The sequence below is a fragment of the Sus scrofa genome, chromosome 15 (assembly GCF_000003025.6).
Source record: "Sus scrofa isolate TJ Tabasco breed Duroc chromosome 15, Sscrofa11.1, whole genome shotgun sequence".
In the NCBI taxonomy this organism is placed as follows: domain Eukaryota; kingdom Metazoa; phylum Chordata; class Mammalia; order Artiodactyla; family Suidae; genus Sus; species Sus scrofa.
The window spans coordinates 139,257,361-139,272,482 of record NC_010457.5 but is presented as its reverse complement, the minus strand read 5'-3'; the positions used below and the strand labels follow the sequence as shown (position 1 = coordinate 139,272,482).

General features: G+C 60.9%; 2 protein-coding genes across 5 annotated transcripts; both read left to right on the top strand.

The window, feature by feature from the left end:
* Positions 328-3,553, top strand: OTOS (otospiralin). Of its 4 annotated transcripts, none has more exons than XM_021075464.1 (5): positions 328-592; positions 2,234-2,302; positions 2,552-2,654; positions 2,771-2,797; positions 3,275-3,553. In XM_021075464.1, the coding sequence occupies exons 3-5, from the start codon at positions 2,567-2,569 to the stop codon at positions 3,457-3,459; spliced, it is 300 nt and encodes a 99-aa protein (XP_020931123.1). In that variant the 5' UTR covers positions 328-592; positions 2,234-2,302; positions 2,552-2,566; the 3' UTR covers positions 3,460-3,553. The 4 variants fall into 4 exon arrangements, with proteins under 4 accessions (XP_020931123.1, XP_020931124.1, XP_005672423.1 ...); XM_005672366.3 differs by lacking the exon at positions 328-592 and adding an exon at positions 1,524-1,992 and having other exon boundaries at positions 2,115-2,302; XM_021075465.1 differs by lacking the exon at positions 2,234-2,302 and having other exon boundaries at positions 328-594.
* COPS9 (COP9 signalosome subunit 9) lies at positions 8,231-12,012 on the top strand. The gene is made up of 3 exons (XM_003359706.4): positions 8,231-8,385; positions 10,387-10,459; positions 11,749-12,012. Exons 1-3 carry the CDS (start codon positions 8,323-8,325, stop codon positions 11,784-11,786), a joined length of 174 nt encoding a protein of 57 aa, XP_003359754.1. The 5' UTR covers positions 8,231-8,322; the 3' UTR covers positions 11,787-12,012.

Here is a 15,122-nt window from a genome sequence, read left to right as displayed (position 1 = left end):
TAGCTAGAAAGAAGAAAACACAGCTCCCAAGACCGTCACTGGCCACTCCTTGTAGACTTGTTCCGGGTCGAGCCGTTCTTGTGAGCGGTTATAAAACACAGCGTTTGTAACTTGATTGCATTGTCCCAGACGTCACAGGACACACACACATCATCCTCAGACGCGGAAGAGCTCACCATGGACCCTCTGCGGTGATGACGGGGGCGGGGGCGGGGGCGGGGGCGGGCGGGTCCCCTCGCCTCTCTGCCCCTGGGGAGCTGCACAGAGGCTGCTCCCCCGCCTCCGGACTTCACCCCCTCAGCTCCGCCCACACTGCAGAGGGTCTGTCTGTCGCTACGCAGACTGGGGCCCGGTTGGGTAGTGTATTGCAGCCGGGAGGGCCCAGGGGATCAGAGCGATGGGGACGGCCCCCGGAATGGGTTCCCTGGCCTGACATCCAGCGTGCCCTTCACAGGGATCAGGCGCCCCGTCGTCCACGGCGCCACATACAACATCCGGTCCCGAAGCCGAGTGCCTTCAGGAGGCGCAGCAGACGGTGACCGGCCCGTGGGGGAACGAGGAGCAAGGACTGCGGGCTCGGCCGATAGCCTAGGTGTGCTGGAGGGTTTGGGAGATGAAAATGAGGAGTTCAGAGCTTGAGTTTCCCAGCCCAGGGGCGGATGAGGAACCGGAAAGCTTCTGTGCTGAGCAGAAAAGGGTTAACAGGGAGGGCCCCCACCCCCGCCCCTGGACAGGCCCCTCTGTGAGGCTGGCCCCCGGCTGCAGGTCCCCAGCACCCTCGTGGATGAGGGGGCCTCACTGTCCCTCAGCGTCTGTGCCTGGCGTGGCTCCTGCCAAGCACCACTTCCTCTTGGGAGTCTGGAACCTTCCCCAGGCACAGGTGCCCACCACCCATCCCCAGTACAAGCCCTGGGAGCTGTGTCTCTAATGGGCCTTCCATGTGGACAGCCCCTCCCAGGGTGTCACAGCAGGTGGCAGGGAGCTAAGCCTGCCCTGAGCTGGAGGGGCCTGGTCCTCGCCTTGTCGCCGTGAGCCTCTTCCTTCTGCTGATACTGCTTTGTATCCGTGCTCTGTCCTAAATCCATCTGTGACCATGGCCTCCGCTGAGTCCTGGGAGTCCCCCTAGTGACCCCGGAGGTGGTCCTTGGGACCCTGACATGTGTACCAAGTGTCCACCTAAGGAGCCCATAGCTTCCCTAAAAGAATTTATCTCTTGCAGGCACAGGGTCTGGATTTCTGAACATAAAACCTGAAGTTAGTCTGGCGTGTGGCCCCTTCCACATGGGCGGATGGCCTCCGGGCACCCTCTGAAAGTTCGCGTGTTGTCTGGGGAAGAATGGCCCCGCAGCACTTGGCTGGGGACACGCGAGCAGATTCGGGTGAAGACTCTTAACTCTGCTGGGTCTTCTTTTTTTAAAATTTATGTTTTCTTTTTTCTTTTTTTTTAATTTTTTGTCTTTTTAGGGCCACAGCTCACAGCATATGGAGGTTCCCAGGCTAGGGGTCCAATGAGAGCTACAACTGCCAGCCTACACCACAGCCACAGCAACACCAGATCTGTAACCCACTGAGCGAGGCCAGGGATCGAACCGCAACCTCATGGTTCCCAGTCAGATTTGTTTCTCCTGCGCCACGACCGGAACTCCTGCTGGGTCTTCTTTGCCAGAAGACATCCTTCCTCTCCATCTGGGGACGAGCCCCCCCATTGCCTGAGGAACCTGCAACGGTCCCCCTCTAACAGCTGTCTTGCCTGGAGACAGACTTAATCACGCATCGAAGCGGGAAGGCGCTGGTCTGGAGATGGGGAGTGGGACTGGACCCCTCTCAACTGCCTGTCGCTGCCCCTCAGTGACCTGTCGGTGGAAGCCGCTGACCCAGGGGGGCCAGGGACTCCCCAAGGGCTCCGTCCTGCCTGCCTGTCCCCAGAGCAGCTCTGCGGTTCCTCTGTTCCCGTGACCGGGGGCGTCTCAGCCCCAATGTCATATTTGGAAGGTCTGTCCCTCCTGGTAGAAAGGAAATTGGGTTTGTTTTGAGCACCAGTGTTGAAGTCAGTCCTGAAAATCTTGGGCCCGATGCTGTTTTCCTTCCATTTGATCTTTGCATCCGGTTCCCAGAAGTGGAGCCCTGCTGCTGGCAGGGTCACAGCAGCCCTCAGTCCCCTGGGTGGGGACGAAGTTCTGTTTGACGGTTCACAGAGGTGACGTCCCCCTCCTGTCCCTGGTCTTTTATAAAGAGGAGCTGTGAGCTGGCAGCAGCCACCCGTCAGGCTGCGGGGCTGAGGCTGAGGAACAGCAGCTACAAGGTAACCGCCGGGGACAGAGCTGGGACGTTTCTTAAATAGTTGACTGAGGCCAGTGGCTCCGAATCGTGGGTTTAGCATCAGAAGAATGGTTTGAAGCCACTGAAATTGAAATTGTCATGAGAACACGGAGATTTGTCTTTTACTGGGGGGTTTTCCCAGGAGTTGTCCCCTCTGGGGGTGGGGATGTGGGGGGAGAGCGGGCCCTGAGGGGAGGGGGGGTCTCACCTGTCTCGGCTCCTCCTGCTGCAGGTGGACCTGAGCGCCATGGGCTGTCAGGGGTCGGGCCTGGGGAAGACAAAGGCCTGTCTGGTGCCGGGGCTGGCCCTCTGCCTCCTGCTGGGGCCTCTGGCAGGTGAGGGGCTTCTCTGTCCCTCTGTGCTGTCCCCTGTGCTCTGCTGTCCTCCCCGTGGGTGGTGGGGTCCTGCCTGGGGGGCCCTCTGGGGTGACGGCTGTCCCCTTCCCTCGCAGGGGCCAAGCCTGTGCAGGATGACAGAGGTACTGTACTGCTGTCCCCTCGTTCCTGCTCTGGCCCGCCGGGTGGGGAGGGGAGGGGGCCGGGCGGGGCCTGGGGGACCTGGCCTCTTGACCAGAGCGGTGAAGTGGGAACAGCTGGAGGCACTGGGGCTTCTGTCCTGGGCCTGTCCTCCAGCCCCGGGGACACAGCTCTGACCCCGAGGACTCCGGCATTCCCGTCTCAGACCCCTGGCCCCCTCCGTGCAGCGCATCCGGACCCCAAGGCTCAGGGACTTGTCTCTGCATCCCTCCCGGAGGCCCTGCCTCCTCCGTGGTGTCTCCATGGACGGGGCCAGACTTCCCTCCCTCCCCCTCCTCTGACCAACCCCCCACGGGAGTCCCGAGGGGCAGGGCCTGGGCACCCCGCGCCCGCCCCACCCCCCTCCCGGGGTGCCCAGGCTCGGAGTCCCCCAGGGGGGCGGGACGGCCCAGCCCCTGAGCCCGGTGGTCTCCCTCCAGACCCCTACGCCGAGCCGCCGGCCCTGCCGTACTGGCCTTTCTCCACCTCCGACTTCTGGAGCTACGTGCAGCACCTCCAGGCCCTGGGCGCCTACCCCCAGCTGGAGGACATGGCCCGCGTCTTCTTCGCCCACTTCCCCCTGGGGACCACCCTGGGCTTCCACGCCCCCTACCGGGAGGAGTGACGTCAGGGCGGCGGAGTGACGAGGGCGGGGGCCCCACCCTGAGGGAGTCGGGCAGACCCCGCACTCAATAAACGCCGGACTTAAGAGCTTGGCACACGAGGTGGTTTTCGCGGTTTTCTTTCGAGGGGCAGCTCCACTCCGCTCCACCTGCTCTCCCATTTGACGATCAGCCGCCCTTCTGCCTGCAGGGAACTCTTCCCGAACAGGCTTGTGCGCCGTTTCTGTCCCCAGAGCACCTGCTTTGGCTCTTCCCTGAGCCCATGACCCTGGGAGGGTGCCCCAGAGTGTCGGTGGGGAAATGGAGGCGAACAGACGCCAGGCAACTGCCTGGCACTTTGACGGGACCCAGATCCCATCCTGCCCTTGGCCTCGGACCTGGGCAGCAGCCACCGGGACTAGAGGCCCTGCCCGGGTGTCACCCCACGCTCGGCTCACACCAGGGCACCAGGAGTCTGTCTGCGATGATCGCGGAGGCCTGGGCACTGGGTCTGCAAGCAGAGGCCCCTGAAACCGCAAGGCCAGGGCGGCAGGCTTGGGGACATGGGGGGAGTGGGGTGGCCCGCCCTGGCACCTTGGAGAGGAAGGAGGTGCCGGCAGCTTGGACAGGGTCTCAGGCACCAGCCTCCTGCCCTGGGAGGGCACTTCACAGTGGGGACCCCCATGGCCAGGGTGTGCAAGCTGCAGGACACCCCTCTATCAGACGGTGATTGAATTGGTTTAATGAAAAACCAGCTTTTCTTTTCAAATGAAATAATAGATCATGCTTCCTATGTAACTGTTGACACTTGCATTGGTATTTATCTATTTATTTAATTTATTTATTTTTGCCTTTTAGGGCTGCACCCGCGGCATATGGAGGTTTCCAGGCTAGGGGCTGAATCGGAGATACAGCCGCCAGCCCACGCCAGAGCCACAGCCGTGCAGAATCCCAGCCGCGCCTGTGACCTACACCATAGCTCACGGCAGCGCCAGATCCTTAACCCACTGGGCGAGGCCAGGAATCAAACCCACAACCTCATGGTGCCTAGTCGGATTCGTTTCCACTGCACCACGACGGGAGCTCCTGACACTAGTGTTTGACTAGCCACTAACTCCCCTGTGTTACACACAGGGAGAAGTACGTCAGGTTTTGTGAAAGGTGTCTGCGCCTTGTGATTGGTGGGAACACGTGGAGGGAATGGATTTTGTCTGAGGGTCTGCGGGCCGGCCTGGAAGGTGAGGGAGGCAGTTTCTGCTGCAGGGGCCAGATCCCCGCGAGTTTTCTCAAGCAATAGCGGGGTTATTCTGAGAGTTTTCAGAGCAGGGACAGGGGACTCTCCCGGGAGGGACCCTGGCACAGAGACCCAGCCCGGCTGCAGGAACTTGGGAAGGGAGAGGTGGCCATGGTGCCCAGGCAGTGTCCTTTGTGCCTCCTGTGGCTGCCCAGTGGCTGCAGCCGTCCAGCTGGGCTTCCTGCCCCCACCTCCGCCTCCACCTCCTGCGGCTGGCGAGCTGGGTCCCTGCCTGCATCGGAGCCTCAGGAGGAGGAATCTGTGGGCCCAGCCAGTGGCTCAGGGAGAGACCAATGCATGCTTTGTCTCTTTACCCCTTGAACTTGGTTTCTGTGTAAGTTAACTGCAAAAATAAGTTCCGACTCACATGACAGCCCACTGGGGCAGCTGGGCCTCAACCAAACGTACCAGACAGAGGTGCCCCCACCCTCCAGACAGTTGACCCGCGTGTTAATTCGTGTGTGCGCCTGTGTGGGGGGGATGTTTACATGCCGTGTGGATTTTCAGGCTCACAGATGTGTCAAGCATTGGAGAACGGCGGTCCCCTCCCCACTGCCTCCTGGGCTGCCCAGTGGACCACATTCTGTGTGCCTTCATCGGAAGCCCCTGGATGCCCCCACCTCGGACCCACCCACAGCTGCCCGGACCCACGGCTGTATTATGTGTCTTGAGAGGCCCGGCTGCCCTCCCTCTTTTCTCAGAAGAAACCCCCACCCCAAGTGACCCTCTACAGACACGCTGCCTGCCTGCCCCGGAGCCCCGGGGGCACCTGGCTTTGTGATTGGGGTTCACACCCGGCTGTGACCCTCCAGGCTTAGCTCTCTTCTACGAGCCCCTCCTGGTCTCCCTCCCGCCAGATCTGGTGGGGGACCCCTCCTCTTCCTGTCCCATGTCCTCAGCCCGCTGCACCCCTCCTGGCTCCACTGTGGAGTCCTCACCGCCGTCAAGCACCACCCACGGCCACTGCTTGGGTCACTGATGGCCTGGGGGACCACAGGCCAGCCATACCCGGCTGTCAATGCCCCTGTCTTGTCGACTGGAAAAAGTGCACAACCTGCAAGTTGAAGATTATGTTTTATTTGGGAGACTTAAGAGGAGCTTAAGCCCAGGAGGCAGCCTCTCGGATACCTCTAGGGATGGCTCTAAAGAGGTCAGGGAGGAGCCAGGATTTATACAAGTTTTTGCAAAAACCACCCCCCCCCCCCCCAACCGGTAGTCAGAACCTTAAAAGATTACTGCTAGGGGGTTCCCATTGTGGCTCAGTGGAAACGAACCCAACTAGTATCAATGAGGATGAGGGTTCGCTCCCTGGCCTCGCTCTGTGGGTTAAGGATCCGGCGTTGTCATGAGCTGTGATGTAGGTCGCAGATGAGGCTTGGAGCCCATGTGGCTGTGGCTGTGGTGCAGGCCGGCAGCTGTAGCTCTGATTCAACCCCTAGCCTGGGAACTTCCACATGATGTGGGTGCGGCCCTAAGAAGAAAAAAAAAAAGATTACTCATAATGAAAGAAAACTGGACATTCAAGTTAGTGAATGTAGTGCTTTTCTGTGTCTGGGAAGATGCCCGAGTCGGGGCGCACGGAAATCATTCCTTTGACGTGCACCTCAGCTCTCTGGGGCCAGCGTCCTGTGCTTCTCCATCCTATGCGTGCAGAAGCAGGGGCGGCTGCAGTGGCTGATGGCGTGATGGACACAGCGTCCTTTGCTCACTGGGCGGCAGGGTTCATTCTTTGTCCACACCTCTTGTCCCTGTGGAGTCCCAAGCAGGGCTCTTTGACTCTCAGGGGCGCGGGCTGGATGTGATCACCCAGGGACGGCCGCCATGCCCTGGTGCTCTCTGGGGCCCCCATCTGTCCCTGTCCCTCCACCTTCGTGGCCTCACCACACCTGGGCCTGCCCCTCCGTCAACATCAGTGTCCCCTGGGGGTGGCCCTGCGCCCTGCTATCCTGGAGACCTCACCCCTCCGTGGGAATGGGGCCCCTGAGCTTTGAGACTGCTCAGAAGAGGAGCCTGATGGTAGCATGGACTCCGGCTGCATTGGTCTGACTTGCCCTTGTGGCTCATGTCAGGGTGACATCAGAGGCTCACACACGTGTTCAGTCAGTTTTCCCTTCTCCCTGGGCCCTGTGCTGTCCACCCCACCCTGGCCCCAATCCCTGCTCAGCATTTCCTCGCTCCCGGGAGCCATCCTTCCCTCCCCCACCCCCACTTATCTGGCAGCCCAGCCCCCAAGCCTACCTAAGTCTAAAAGTGTTCCCTACCCCTGCCGCCCTCCATTCTCGCACATTCACATTCTTCTTAGAAAACATATAATACAATACATATAACCGAAAACACACTCTCCTGACTGTTTTTGAGGGGCAGTGAGCGTACCCATCATTACCATGGCGGCACAATCAACTCCGGACGACTTCATCCTCCCCACCTGAAACTCTCCCCATTACACACTCACTCCCCTCCTGCAGCCCCATTCTACTTTCTGCCTATGAATTTGGTTCCTCTGGTATCTCCTGCAGGTGGAACTGTACAGTATCTGTCTTTTGGTGATTTCCCTAAGCGTAATGGCTGCAGGGTTCATCCACATTGCAGCATGTGGCAGAATTCCCTTCCTTTTAAAGGCTGAATAACATTCCCTAGTATGGATGGACCACATTTTGCTCAACCATTCGGACGCTGATGGACACCTTCCCCAGCTGCTTCCACATTTTGGCCATCGTGAAGAACGCTGCTGTGAGCATGGGTCTACAGATATCTCCTGGAGACCCTGGTTTCAATTTGGATACATACCCAGAAGTGGCATCTATGCTTCTGTAAGTTTATTTACTATAATCTATAAGTAAATCCATGCTTAATTTTTGAGGAACCTCCACATTGTACCATCTTACAGTCCAGCCAACAGTGCACAGGGCTTCCAATCACCCCCCCTCCTTGCCAGCGTTTGCTGTTTTCTGGGGTTTTGACAGCGGCCATCCTGATGGTGTGGGCGGTGTCTCGGTGCTGTTTGGTTTGCATTCCTTTAAGGATCAGTAATGTGGAGCATCTTTTCATGGGTTTCCTGGCCATTTATGCATCTGCTCTGAGAAACGTCTATTCAAGTCTATTTTTCAATCAGACTCCCTGTTTTTTTCGTTGTTGCACTTTAGGAAGTCTCTATACATTCTGGAATATTAACTCCTTATCAGACATATGGTTTACAATATTTTCTCCCATTCTGCGAGTTGCCTTTTCACCCCGTTAGCCACTCACCTCCTTTAATAGGTACTTCTTGGGCACCTGTCTGTGCCAGGCCCTTAGGGCTAAACTGTGGCCACGGGCCACCGTAAAGTCATTGAGCAGCTTCCCTCGTGTGCTGACAGGCAGACGAAACCCTTTCCCCACCGGCCTGGACCAGGGCCAGCCCTGCGGGTAAAGAAGAACGGAGGAGCGAACCATAGAGTTGAAGGTCCTCCGGAGTCTAGACTGACCAGAGGGCGAGAGGAAACCATAGAGTCTGCGGCCCTCCTGCGTCTAGACTTGCCACGCAAGGCGTGCACCGGAAGAGGCCGTCGGCGGGCCGGAAGTGGATCGGGAACGCCCGGGGCTGCAGGAGGAGATGAAGCCGGCGGTGGACGAGATGTTTCCCGAGGGCGCAGGTCCCTACGTGGACCTGGACGAGGTGAGGCGGGCGGCGCCGGGCGGCGGGCGGGCGGGCGGGCGGCGAAGCCAGGGCCTGTTCTCGGGCGCGCCGGGTCCGGGGCGAGAGGAGGAGGCGGCCTGCGCGGCCCGCTCGCGCTCCCGCGGTTCCTTCCTCTAAGGGAGAATTGGGGCCGGGATGTCTGCGGCCGGGGTTGCGGTGAGGACCCGCAGGGACGCCCGGGGGAGACCCTGGGGACCGGGTTGAGCTCCTGTCAGGCGGTGGAGGTGGAGGTGGGCCCGCTCGGAGTTGCCTGCAGTCGGGCGGTGGGAGTGAGCCCCTAGTGGGGCGTCTGGAAGGAGGGGAGACCAGAGCCCGGCTGGCGCGCGGCACTTGGGCGAGAAGCGGCCGCCAGCCTGGGAGGCGGAGGAGAGGCCGTTTGGCAGGTACGTGCCCCCTGCGGTGCCCGCTCTCCTCCCGCTGTGACCGGCGTTGTGAAGTGGTCCTGCGTTTTCGTTTACCCCATCCTGTGGTCACGGGGCGTTCCTGTCCGGTGTTGGTGCTCAGTGAGCTCGGCGTGTCCGGCCAGCTGCTCGGCGTCAGGGCCTGGATTTCTCTCTCAAAGCTCAGGGGGTGGGGGACAGACCCAGCCTGTGTTCCCCTGGAGCTCATGGTGGGACAGAGAAAGGCGGCCTGCAAGTACGAAGCATGGGAGAAGGTTGGCGGTGCAGGTCGATGGAAGCCCCCGGGGGCTTTGGGGTGACCCAGCAAGGGCTTAGGAGAGCAGCTGACTGCAGCCGCATCCTGAAGCCGTGCTGGGGGGAGAAGGCCTGGAAGGAGCCACCCTGAAGGGGTCTAAGGGAAGGAAGGCCCTGTGATTTAACACGGAGGCTCCTCAGGTGCCTGGAGAGAGAACGGGATGGAGCTGGGGAAGGGGGCAGGGGTGGCTGCGCTGGGACGGGTGGGTCTCCTCTCCACTCAGGCACTTCCACTAACCCCCTGCTTCTCAGTCCTGTGTTACAGTCCCTGCTCTAGGCCCCGGGGCTGGGGTGGGGGGTGTCACCCGGGGCCTTGCAGTGGGGCGTGATGATCTCTGACGGGTTTGCAGGACGGTCGCTCAGGAGAGCTTGGGGGTGGGAGAGTGGCACCATGCAGACGAATGAAGGCGACCCCTCAGGTGGGAGTGGGGACAAGCTCCACCGGCCGTCCCTGGCGGGGTCTGCATGGCTTGCTGTGGGGTGGGCGGGGGAGGGAGGCCCTGAGAGTTCTGGTTGCTCAGAGCAGCTGTGAGAGGGGACCCAGAGGTGCTCAGCTATTCCAGCCAGGAAGAGGCGGAGCCCACAGCCTTGGGGATGCTGGGGGTCATGGTAGCAGCAGGAACCTGTGGGCCGGGCGTCCAGGGTGCCGCCACCAAAGGACTCTGGTCACCCGTCACGGAGTGACGTTAAGTGCCTCAAACCGCTCATCAGATCGCCCGCGTCTGGCCATGGCATTGTTTTATGGCTGCCAGAGCCCCGGTCCGCAGGTTGGTTTCGCGAGGGAAGTGGTTCACGTCTCACGGCAGGGAGCGTCTCAGAGCAGAGAGATCGCCGGGCTCAGTTTTGCGCACAGCCGGGCCTCTGTGACGACGGCCAGTAGGGCGCTGAGCCCTCTTCTCGAGGTTTACACAGAAGTGGTGCCACTGGGGGCAGTGGCAGGTGTTTATTGAAAAGGGGAGGGGGGAACCTAGGAACGAAGACTGAGCAGCCCTTCACAGTAATTCCTGCAAGTGCCGTCTCCCCCACCCCCTGCAAGTACTGCGTATGGGAGAAGGTTGGCGGTGCAGGTCCGTGGAAGCCCCCGGGGGCTGTGGGGGGACCCAGCAAGGGCCTAGGAGAGCAGCTGACTGCAGCCGGCTCCTGAAGCCGTGGGACTAAATCCTTCCCCTGCGACTACACTTCGTCTCTGACCTGGACACTTTCTGCCGGGGAGTGGGGGCCTGTGAGCCACTGTCACTCATCCTCTTGGGGACGCCGCTGACATAACCCTTCTGTCCGTCCGCAGGCAGGAGGCAGCACCGGGCTCCTGATGGACTTGGCAGCCAATGAAAAGGCAGTTCATGCAGACTTTTTTAATGGTAAGGATGCGGGTTGGGCGGCCAGTTTCAGCCCGTGCTTCCTCTGCAAGGGGTGCAGAGGAGCAGTTTTGGGACGTGAGCGGCTTGGGCCACAGGCCCGGCAGGCCCAGGTCCCGTGCCCTTCTGGGAACTCGGCACAGTCCCTATCAAGCGGGCAGCTGTGTGTCAAGAGGAGAAGCTCCTGCTCTCAGGTTCCGTCTGTCGGGTCTGAGCCGGGTCTGAGCCGTGCGCCCGCGTTCAGACGCCGGAGATGCTCGCAGGGTCTTTCCGTCTGGCCGCCTCGCCTGCCCCCGCTCCCCGATGGCCGGTCTGCTTTCCTCTCCCCATTTGCCGTTCGTCGCGTCCCCTTGGCTGCCTGTGGCAGGGACAGCCACCCTCCTGCTCTTTCCTGCTCGCCTCTGGACCCGCAGCCATGCCCCCAAGGCCAGTTCCCAGAACACAGTGCAGTTGTACCAAATAAACAGTGAAGGGCTGGCTTCGTAGGAGATCTTCATGCACCTTTGAGGGGCATGGGCGGCAGGCCTCAGGCCACCTCGTCCCAGGGGTGCGGGGAGCTGCTCCCTGCGAGAGAGCCAGTGGCCTCTGGACGGGCTCCTCCTGAGGCTTTTGCTCCTTGAACAGGTAGGTTTTGAGGGCCCCCTGTCCCCAGGCTGCGGGGTTCTAACGGCAGGTGACGCCTGCGCTCTGTACTCGCTGTTCGCAGCACAGGGGATGTTGCCAGAGCCGGGCCCGGTGGCCCCGACAGAGGTGGGCGCCCTGTTGCCACGGGCACATTGGAGGGCAGGTCTCGTGGGAGCTGTGGGGCCACATGTGGAGCGCAGCGAGGGGGCGGGTGTTGCTGGGACAGGAGTCGAGGGGGGACAGGGCCCTCTGCTGGGGGCGGCCACCTGCCCAGGAAAGCGGGAGTGTGGAGTGCGAGGATTTGGCTTTGACGCCCCCCCCCCCCACGCCCCCACCGCAGGATGCAGCAGGCTGGGAATTTGTGGCATTTCTTCTAGTGGGAACGGGGCTCAGGCTAAACTGGGGCTCAGACTCCCTTCAAGGGGGTCCTTCTCACGTGGCCCCCCCTTTCACTCTCAGGGCTGCCAGGGTGGGTGGCCTCAGCCCGCCTCGCCTTCCCCACAGCAGCGGGGCGGGGGCAGAGCCCTGGCCGCCGGCTGACCTGCCACGCGGTGCTCAGTCCCGTCCCTGACCGCCCGTCCCGGGCCCCGCGGCCCTGCTTGGGCCGAGCTGAGTGGCCCACGGGGACAGCCCTTTCGAGCGCCTCTCAGCTGTGCTCCTCTCCGTAGACTTTGAGGATCTCTTTGATGACGACGACGTCCAGTGAGTGTGTCTGGCGCTGCGTTGGGTGAAGCCTTTGTCACGCGGCGCTGTGGTGGCTTTGCTCACAGGACGGTTCTCAGGAGCCAGGGGACTTGCGGAAATCACCCGGCCTCGGGAGATGGTCAGCTGAGCAAGAGGAGGGGCGTCTCAGCCTCTGGATGAGGCCTCTTAACCCCTGAGCGGGACCAGCGTTTGTCCTTAGCTTCAATTAAAAATGCTGTCGTTACTTGCGTGGTGGTTTTGGCTCTTGCATCTCTGAATGAGCGTTACCGCTCCTAGCCAGCTCCTCACGCCTGTGTGCACACATGGTGTGCACGTGGGCACGCTGAGAGAAACACGTCACTGGTAGGCATACCCGGGCACTTTTGGGAGCGCAGCCCTGAGTGGCTCTGCCGCCCAGCGGTTGCTGGGTGGTGTTTGTGTTAGGCCAGCAGGCGGTGCAGGTCGCTCCCTGTACAGCACCGGCAGGCCTCCCTTGGGCCTGCCCCTCCCGTGCAGGCGCAGGGCCGCTGTGCGCCTCTCTCCACGGCCCACGCCTCCCTCCACGGCCCACGGCGGGCCCTCTCTCGTTAGCACCACGAGCTGAGGCGTGAAGATGCAGGCGGGGCAAGCAGGTAATGACTGAAGACGCCTCCCCGGGAAGCCCCCCCACGTCACAGCAGGTGTAGCACTGAGTGGGCTGCTGGTCCCGCACAGCAGCTGATGGAGGCTGTACGAGCTGAGATTCAGACATCCCATCACTTGCAAGTGAAGACCGCTTCTTGGGCCAGGAAGCACCCAGGCTTCATGGCTTCAGTGGCCCTACGGCTCAGGTGGCGCAGGGTGGCCGGAGGTGCCCGCCTTCCCGGAGAACTCGCTGGGTGGAGCTCCTGGTGGCCAGTTTAGGAAGGAGGTGAGGTTTCCAGCAGCAGAAGGAGATGTCACCTCTGCCCGTTTCTCTGAGTGCCGAGTGGTGTGTGCCCTCGGTGTGCCCGTCCTGACGGGCTTGGCCCCGGAGGGAGGAACAGTTGTCCAGCGCTGCGGGGCCGCCTGGGAGAGGCCGCAGGCCCGGGGTTCTTCAACAAACATGGGGCAGCTGGGTTGGGGCGCTTCCAAAACAAGTTGCATTTATAACAACGGTACTGACTTCAGAACATTTACTGCTGTGACTCCTGCTTGGAGCCAGGATGAGAACGTGCTGAGAAAAGGAAGCCAAAATAAAAAGCTCTTTGTCCCTCGAGGGGCTAAAGGTGGGCCTTCGGGATCCGGGCCTTTCCTCTGGCCGCCGGAACCCCAGGAATCCCACAGGATATGCGGGCCTTGGTGGAGGGCGAGGGATCGAGCTCCCTGCGCAGGTGCACCTGGGGCGGGCCCTCCAGAGCACCGCGAGGCCTCGTGTCCGTGGAGCCCGGGTCAGTGCTGGATTGTCACAGCCTTGCTGAGGGGCCCTGGGTGCCTGTGTCGTGTGGGACTGTTACCTGATGAGCACAAAACACACGGCTTGGAGTTCCCCTTGTGCTCAGAGGAAATGAACCCGATGAGTATGCACAAGGATGGGGTTCGATCCTGGCCTCACTCAGTGGGTTAAGGGTGTGGCATTGCTGTGAGCTGTGGTGTAGGTCGCAGACATGGTTCGGATCCCACGTTGCTGGGGCTGTGGTGCAGGCCAGCAGCTAAAGCTCCAATTCAACCCCTAGCCTGAGAACCTCCATGTGCCGGGTGTGGCCGTAAAAAACCCCAAAAAACAGAGCAAAATGAAATACACTGCTCAGAAGGTCACTTTGATGGCTTTTATTGTGACTGGACACAGAGTGCTCCTCAGAGAGTTGGTTGGGGGCAGGGTGGCCCGCTGACATCAGGGACAGTCAGCTGACCCATAGGGTGACTAAGCTAGAGAGGCAGCTGGCCCCTTTGTCCCTGCAGCCCAGCAGGGTGTCCACCTCACGGGAGGGGCTCTGTGTGTGTGTCTGTTAGATGCAAACAGATGCTGGTGTATCTGCTGTGCCAGGACTTGGAAAATCGCCAAGTCCCGGTCCTGCGGGGGGTGGCAGGGCAGGGAGTCAGACCAGAGGGGCGCCAGGCTGGTGGGGTGGGCCAGACATCAGGAGCCACCTGGGCACGGGGGGAGGCTGGGCGCCGCTCTGATTGATGTTTTCTCAAGTCGCACCTGGCGAGAGAGGTGCTGCCCTGTGGGCCCCTTGGTGCAGAGACCCCGACGTGGGACAGGCCAGGGTCACTTGGCCAAACAGGCCCTTCCCCTGGATGTCTTCTCTGCAGCGAGGGCCCTGATTGGGGGTGGGAAGGGAGGGGCGAGGGAGCCAGACGGCCCCCACCTGTGGTCTTGGAACCCCTGAAGTCTCCGAGTCTGTGCAGTGGGGGTGCCATGAACACCTTCCCGTGGGGCAGTGGGGTCAGTGAGTTGGAGTCCCTCCCGGAACAGCCCTACCCACTGTCCAGGTGCCCTGTGGGTATTAGCTATGGCCCAGGGATGCCCCAGGCTCGTGAGCTGCACACTCGGCCGTCCCCTCTTCCTAAGTTCCTGCCCCCGTAGAAGCACTGTCTTCTCATCGCGCAGGTGGTCTGTCCTGGTCCCTCGGCATTTGGCACAGGGGGGCCAGCCTGGCCCCCTGGTCGAGGCTGCTTTTTTCTCTCTGCAGAGACCACACACGAAGCTGGAGACAGGCAGCAGGTTTGGAAGGAATACAGCAAACCTGGGTCGCAGGCAAAGGGCCTGAAGTTTTGCTCACGTGGAGAACTTTTACAAAGAGGCCTGAATGAAGGGACGGGCGGGACACTGAGGGCTCAGGGTGCCGGAAAGACGGTTTGCAGAAGAACCGATTCAAGCTCAGAACCATAAGAAGTCAGTTGTACTGGGGCAGCAAGACAGCACCTTGCTCCTGGAGGCAGAGGCCTTACAACGGACGCGAGATGTGGGGGCTGGGGGAGGGGGGTCTTTTTGAAAGAGATGCAGGGACCATGTGGAAAGCAAGACCCGGCAGAACCAGCACAGGAGGTTGGTTCCAGCATTTTTCCTCTTGGCCCAAACCCCTGAGGACATGTTGGTGCGTGCACACTGCCAGGAGCCCTGCGCCCCCAGGCCGAGTGGCCTTTGACCTGGAGGGGATTCCATGAGGCCCTGCAAACAGGGAAGCTAATGGGGGTGGCTGTTACATGTCACATTTATACGTGTTCGTCTGATGTACAGAATATGCCTTTTGTTTGGTGCGTAAAGATACGTTTTTGTGGGCGAGTATGTGCATGTGTGCGTACACCTTCTATACACCCACCTAGCCCACAGGCTGTGCTGACACACGCGTGTATGTGATCATGTGTGTCTGTGTGTGAATGTTTCGAGCTCCCA

Bases quoted from the DNA above. Each gene is read 5' to 3' on its own strand.
- OTOS (XM_021075464.1), top strand. From the start codon at position 2,567: ATGGGCTGTCAGGGGTCGGGCCTGGGGAAGACAAAGGCCTGTCTGGTG. The intron at 2,655-2,770 runs GTGAGGGGCTTC...CTTCCCTCGCAG, and splicing joins CCTGCTGGGGCCTCTGGCAG to GGGCCAAGCCTGTGCAGGAT. The intron at 2,798-3,274 runs GTACTGTACTGC...GTCTCCCTCCAG, and splicing joins GCCTGTGCAGGATGACAGAG to ACCCCTACGCCGAGCCGCCG.
- COPS9 (XM_003359706.4), top strand. From the start codon at position 8,323: ATGAAGCCGGCGGTGGACGAGATGTTTCCCGAGGGCGCAGGTCCCTAC. The intron at 8,386-10,386 runs GTGAGGCGGGCG...GTCCGTCCGCAG, and splicing joins CCTACGTGGACCTGGACGAG to GCAGGAGGCAGCACCGGGCT. The intron at 10,460-11,748 runs GTAAGGATGCGG...TCCTCTCCGTAG, and splicing joins TCATGCAGACTTTTTTAATG to ACTTTGAGGATCTCTTTGAT.